The sequence below is a fragment of the Mustela nigripes genome, chromosome 2 (genome assembly GCF_022355385.1).
Source record: "Mustela nigripes isolate SB6536 chromosome 2, MUSNIG.SB6536, whole genome shotgun sequence".
Lineage (NCBI taxonomy): Eukaryota > Metazoa > Chordata > Mammalia > Carnivora > Mustelidae > Mustela > Mustela nigripes.
This window is the reverse complement of record NC_081558.1, coordinates 144,082,158-144,088,953: the sequence shown is the minus strand read 5'-3', so window position 1 is coordinate 144,088,953 and position 6,796 is coordinate 144,082,158. Positions and strand designations below refer to the sequence as shown.

General features: G+C 48.8%; 1 protein-coding gene across 1 annotated transcript in view; it reads right to left on the bottom strand.

Moving 5' to 3' along the window:
• WWTR1 (WW domain containing transcription regulator 1) overlaps positions 1 to 4,876 on the bottom strand; it is a 142,153-nt gene extending 137,277 nt beyond the window's left edge. The window contains exons 1-2 of the mRNA XM_059391753.1: positions 4,614 to 4,876; positions 3,745 to 4,178 (exon numbers count right to left, since the gene is read on the bottom strand). Of these exons, the coding sequence (XP_059247736.1) occupies positions 3,745 to 4,175 (431 nt within the window). The 5' untranslated portion in view covers positions 4,176 to 4,178; positions 4,614 to 4,876. The remainder of the gene's footprint in view (positions 1 to 3,744; positions 4,179 to 4,613) is intronic.
• Between the last annotated feature and the right edge of the window lie 1,920 nt (positions 4,877 to 6,796).

Here is a 6,796-nt window from a genome sequence, read left to right as displayed (position 1 = left end):
AAAAAAAAAAAAAAAAAAAAAATTGATAAATCAAAAAATGGTGATAAGAGCATACTAGGGTTAAGGAAGTAACAATCAAAGAATTAAATACAGAAACAGTTAAAATAAAACCTAAAAGGCTCCCTCTGTGAGCCTTGAGGAGGTGAAGGAAACCATTGTTTTTCAACAAAAGTCCTTCTGTACTACTGGATTTGTTAGTGCATAGATCACTTTGACAAAAATAATTTTCTATGGCACTTTTCAGAAAAGAGAAAACACTAAAATTATTACTAAAAATTGGGAGGGGCAAGCAAATGTTATCACTGAAATTATATTTAAGAGTGGAGATAAGGAGTGCCTGGATGGTTCAGTTGGTTAAGTGTCTGCCTTTGGCTCAGATCATGATTACGGGGTCCTAGCATAGACTCACGCATCAGGCTCCCTGTTCAGCAAGGAGTCTGCTTCTCCCTCTCCCTCTGCCCCTCTGCCTACTTGTTTTCTCAATAAAATCTTCAAAAAAAAAAAAAAAAAGAAGAAGAAGAAGAAAAAAGAAAAGAGGATAAAATGTTTTTTCTTATACAATGTTACTCAAATAATATTTTTCTGTAAGAATATAAAGTCCTACTGAAGCCAAACTGTGTTCCTCATTACAATTTTGTTTTCTGGTTCATGTGTAATAAACATGTATCCCATTTGTAACCAGAATTTTTTTTAAGATTTATTTATTTATTTATTTGACAGAGAGAGATCACAAGTAGGCAGAGAGGCAGGCACAGAGAGAGGAGGAAGCAGGCTCCCTGCTGAGCAGAGAGCCCGATGCGGGACTCGATCCCAGGACCCTGAGATCATGACCTGAGCGAAGGCAGCGGCTTAACCCACTGAGCCACCTAGGTGCCCCCAGAATTTTTTTTTTTAAATCTTTAATGTGATCAGTGGTCAAAGTCAGTGTGCCAGGTGTCTAGGAGCCCAAACACCTACATTTATAAAAGCCTTGACTGACAGAATCAACGATAGGATGCTACTGCTATTCCCACTTCACAGATGCTAGAGCAAAATAGATTTTATGATTAACTGAGGGTCAGCTGCCACCATTTTTCAAGCTTCTATTTAATCCATCAAAATATGTTGCCTTTGGAGGCTGTGTAACAAAGTGTGACATACCACATTTAACTTACTCCAACTTTGGGGTGCCTGGGTGGGTCAGTGGGTTAAACGTCTGCCTTCAACTCAGGTCATGATCTCAGAGTCCTGGGATTGAGCCAACATCAGGCCCTCTGCTCAGCAGGGAGCCTGCTTCCCCCTCTCTCTCGGCCTGGCTCTCTGCCTACTTGTGATCTCTATCTCTGTCAAATAAATAAATAAAATCTTAAAAAAAAAAAAAAAGTGGGTTAACTTACTCCAGCTTTAAACAAAGCCCCCCAAAAAACTCCGAGAACTCCTGGCAGATTGCTTGTCTTGAACAATAGTCACAATGACTTTATTTCTTAAATGCCTTAGCTCCTTGTCCAGAAAGTTTCCCAGGGCTGCATCAAATCAAACTAGCTTACTACCTACATTGTTTCAGCTGTGGATTTCACTGGCTATCCAAAGTGAATAAAGATGTACTTAGCTTTGGACCTGCAGAGTGGTTGTCATTGGGGGGATGGGACACATGAATCTAAGCAACTTTCTCTAAACCCAAAGCTAACTTCCATTTTTGCCCTAGTTTCAATCATTCAGTCATTATGCATAAAAGGTAATTTTTTTTTTTTGCTTTTGGGGGAGGGGCCCTTCTTCTCCTAGCTTTCCTCTGATATTAGGCAAGCCTAGTTCTTATTTCATGTTTTTTATAACCACAGGTATACTGATCATATATCATACATTTGTGTGTGTGTATATTCATAAGCGCAGTTTAAAAGTCATTTGGGACCAAAAAAGATCCTCCTAAATTACTGTAAATTACTGGACCATTTTCTATGTGCATTTATTACTAAGTCCATTTCCATAACGGCCACAATAAATATTCAAAACCACATTTACCTAAGTAAACTTAATACAAGATTATTTTGGAGCTTTTATGTACCACAGAAACTAATGTCATCCTTCAGAACAGCATCACTTTTAGAAAAATGTCATGTTATTACATTACGTACTTGAATTCCACCAGCCATTTAGAAGCTGAAGTATTGAGTACATGTCCACACTAACACTCAAAGCCTGGGGGAAGGCCAGCTGTAGAATAACTATCAAGTCTCTTTCAGGACAAAGCTTCTCAGCATCACACCAACCCCGGAAACAAAATAAAGAACTCCTTGCACAAGATCTCAACAGCACTGGGATGGGGAAGGAATTACTGGTTACCAGTATGAGTCGAAGAGTTGGCTACAGCAAACCTCGTCCCTTATACATAGTTGCTGCGAGATCCAACTGACAGCAGTCAAGTATTAGTGACAAAGAAAGGCCGGACTGTATTTTTAAAAGAGCACATAATGTCTCAGCAGAAGTTTTAAACTAAGGCCTCTGCATCAAAGCAATTTCAACTTTAAGATTAAGTCTAAGGCAGGTTCTAAGAAGAGGAGTTTCTCTCCATGGCAGTGAACGGCCCCCCAGTGCAGGCAATCTGGAACCAAGTGGTCCAGCTGGCACAACCTCCACCAGGCCATCAACAGCCTGACCACCCTTGACCTCACTGGTTCCATTTCAAGTTCCAGTTTGGTTTCTCCTCTGGAACATAATTATCTTAGGGTACCACAACTGAAACAATCTTTATGTCTGTGAATATATTTTCCTGTACAGTCTAATGTAAAAATTATCACATCAAGAAAACTCTAACAGGGGCACCTGGGTGGCTCAGTGGGTTAAAGCCTCTGCCTTCGGCTCAGGTCATGATTCCAGGGTCCTGGGATCGAGCCCCGCATCAGGCTTTCTGCTCAGCAGGGAGCCTGCTTCCCCCTCTCTCTCTGCCTGCCTCTCTGCCTGCTTGGGATCTATCTCTGTGTCAAATAAGTAAATAAAATCTTAAAAAAAAAGAAAGAAAAAAAAAGAAAAGAAAACTCTAACAATGTGAAAGGGAAGCATCATTAACAAAACAGGTTCCTGATCCGTTGGTATTTTAGGTTACTAAGTGCAACATAATAAAACTCCTGACCCAATTTCCACACAATTGATTTTCCAGCCCGCAACTACTTCAGCATAGAGTTGCTAATTACATCACTGTGCTGTGTGGTCATTACATCATTCAGCTGGGAGCAGCAAGGCCTACTAGGCAGTGTTCACTTTTCTAGCTTGCTTTTCCTAAGAATGGAGAGACTGCAGACCACCTACACTCCCAAGAGTCCCTCTCCTTCCCATGCTCAAAAATGTTCTAGAATTTACCTCTGTGTCATATCCCAATGGACCAAGCTCTGGGGCATCTGTCTTGGAGTCAACAGGTAAGAGGGTAAGGGTTTGTGCCCAGAAATCTGTACCACTATTCCAGATTCTGGACAAAGTCAGCTATGTGTTTTATGAGAATCACTGCAAAGCTACTTTCCCCCCCCCCTCCTACCTCTACGTGTTTCCCAGATCCCCAATCTCTTGGGATTTCCTCGACCCTGGAAGAACCTCACCAAAGGCTCTTCTTATCCTTTACCATTCCAACACCCAGAGACGCACTCCCTACTTCCAGCTTCCCAGATCCTTTGGAAAGAAACGTGGAAGGACACACACGCGCGCATGCACGCATCCCAACAAGCATGCGCACCCTGGGCACCGGGACTGTGCCCCCCTGACTTCGGACTCACTTACTTGAGGAAGTACCTCTGGCCAGTGGCCGTGAAGGTCATCTCCCAGCCGGGGGGCAGTGGCAGCTCGTCGGTCACATCGTAGGACTGCTGGCGGAGGTGCGCATGCTGCTGCGCTGGACTGCCTGCAGCACCCGCGCCGGTGCCCAGCTGCAGGGACGCGGGCGACGAGTGTGAGCGGACGTGCTGGGCGCCGCTGGCCAGCCGGGGCCCAGGGTGTCCGCCGGACGAGTCGGTGCTCGACTGGCGCGAGTGTGAGCCAGAATCAGGCTCCTTGAAAAACGACTCCGGCAGGATCTTCTTCCGCCACGAGCTGGGCTTGGGGTTCATGACCGAGTTGAAGAGGGCTTCGAGGTCCGTGTCTAGGTCCTGCGTGACGTGGATCACTTGCTGCCCGGGTGGCGGGAGCGGAGGGGGCACCGAAGCCGGATTCATCTTCTGCGAAGAGAAAGGAGGTCAGATCAGCCTTTTATTTAATAAAGTCGGAGGAGGGGGTCCGGGGACAGAGAGAAACAAAAGAAAAAGAGGAGAGTGATAGGTGTCAGCCTCAGGATCCCAGACACTCAGCGGTAAGGCCGGCCGGATGGGGGAGGGGTCCCTCCCGGCCTGGAGAATTATGCAACTTTCTCGAAGCAAGTTAAGTTGCCGGGAGGAGGACGAGAAGGAAGGGCGGGGGTGGGGAGGGGGGAGTAACCACACTCGGGAGGGTGCCGAACTGTTGGTGGCGAAGGACAGATCGCAACTTTCCCGGGCAGGCAGCCCCCCAAAGTCTCAACCCGAGCCAGCTCCACGGCATCGAGACTCCGGAAGCCCGAGGATCCTAGGCGCCCAGGGGTGGAACGGGGTGAGCCGGCGCGCTCCAGCGGGCTCTACCTGGGCGCGCAGCGAAGCCGAGTCTGGCCGTGCGGCGGCCGCCGTCCCGCCCGAACTCGTCGTCCGGCCCCAGTCGCTCGGGTGCGACCCGAGCTTGCGGGCTTGTAGCCGGGGCCCGGCTGGCAAATCCCGACTTGATGCCTGGCAGCCGAGGGGCTTCAGCTCTCACATCCCCCGAACTGGCCTCAGGCGTTCGCGCTCCGCGAGAAGGAGGCGGAGGAGAAGCAGACAGTGCGGCCGCCGCGACTCCCGGACTGTCCCATAAACAAAGTTTGGAGCGAACTCCCACTCCCAGAAAAGAGGCGGGCCCGAAAGTTGAGCTGTTGAATTATGCATGACCTTCTAGTCCTGAGCCTGCCTGCCCCCGCTCGTCCCTCCCCTTCCTCCTCCTCCGCGTCCTCCTCCTCCCCCACCCGGGCTCCAGAAAACCCTGGGCGTGATAGGTACTTCGCTGGGTGAGAGGGGACGAGTGCCCCCCATCCACTCCTCCCGGCCGCGCAGACCTTTCCCGCGGAGTCCTGGACCTGCATTCCTTCGAGTTTACCGCGGACTCAGGGCGGGATCAAAGGGAAAGTGGCTGCGCTTGTTGAATCAAGGGCTTGTAGACCGAAACTAGGGCTGAGGGTGGCGGAGGGCACGCGAGCGAGCGGCCCAGACCGAGGGAGGGCCGGTCCTGGCTGCCGGGCCCTTCCTTCGTGCTTGGCGTCGAGGCTCGGAGCGCCCAGAGCGCAGCGCTGATCCGAGGTTCTGCCTGAGGGCGGGTTCGGGTCCGCCCTGGCGCGGGGAGGCAAGGCCAGCCTTTCCACGGGAGGCTTCTTAGCGCTTGTGACCATATTTGGTCTGGCGAGGAGGCATCTTGGCTGTTTGGCTTGCAGTTGTCTGCTAGAGCGCAGACGGTGCCCAAAAAGTGCCTCTGTCACTCGAGCTGCGGCTTTGCCAGTGGGTGCGTTGTAAACAAACAGCCTTGAAACCATTGATCAGTGCTTAGTCTCCTTGCGTGACTCGGGTCACTAGAAATTGAGAAGAAACCTGGTCAAAGCTGGGTACTGGAAAGGGAGAGCAATCGCGCCCCCCTCCCCCGCGACATCCGCGCGGGTTGTGGGAGGATTGGAATGTCCCTGACGCCCTCCAGAGAGCCTGGAGCCGGGATGGAACACGAGCAGGTGGCTGGGAGTAGAGAGGGTGCGCCAGTGACCCGGAAAAAACCACCCACCCTCCCACCGGCTGGATCTAGGAGAGGGGTGGAGACCCCCAGTCCCTAGATGTAGCTTGGCAAGACGCTGCGGGGAAGTGGGAGGCGGCCTTGGCCTTCGGAGCAATTCAGTTCCTCCCTCCCTTGTCCCCTCTCTACTGGGGGGAAGGGGAAAGCGGCTGTAAGGTAAGTCACGTTTCACAAAGCCCCTACCCAATGCCATTTGATTCAAACAGAAGTTTGTGAAATAAGGCAAATGAGGCAACAGACAGTCTGGACTTAACAGTGGTTGGACTTAACGATTTTTCCACTTTAGGATGGTGCAAAAGGGATGTACATTCAAACTTTACTTGGAATTTTGAATTTTGACCTTTTCCCAGGGTAGTGGTTTGCCGTGCCATACTCTTGATGCTGGGCAGCCCTCCCACCAGAAGGGTAAACAACTTACACTTACAGCCATTCTGTAACCATATAACAATTGTCTTTCACTTTCAGCAGCGTGGTCAATAAATTACTTGAAATATTCAACACGTTGTTATAAAACAGGCTTTGTGTTAGATGATTTTGCCCCACTGTAAGTTAATGTAAATGTTCTGAGCACATTTTGGATAGGCTAGGCTGAACTATGATGTTCGGTATTAAATGCATTTTCAGCGTAGGGTATTTTCAGTTTACCATGGATTTATCGGACCTCATCCTACCTAAATTGAGAAAGATTTATAAAACATTTTGAACAACCCATCTATCCTCTTCCTTAAATAAAATCATATTAAGTGCAAGTATTGCACCTCACTATTTTTATAAGGATGAAATAAAGTCTAAATCTGGAGTTGTTCTGAAGGAGAAAAGTTTACAGAAAAGACAAGACTACCCCATAGTTTTGCCTTGGAAAAGGCTAGGGAGTATTTTGGGGCCACTTCCTGAATGGCCACTCTTTGTCACTGCCCACAACAGAACCGAGCCCACTGATATGGGGCACCTGTCACCCCAG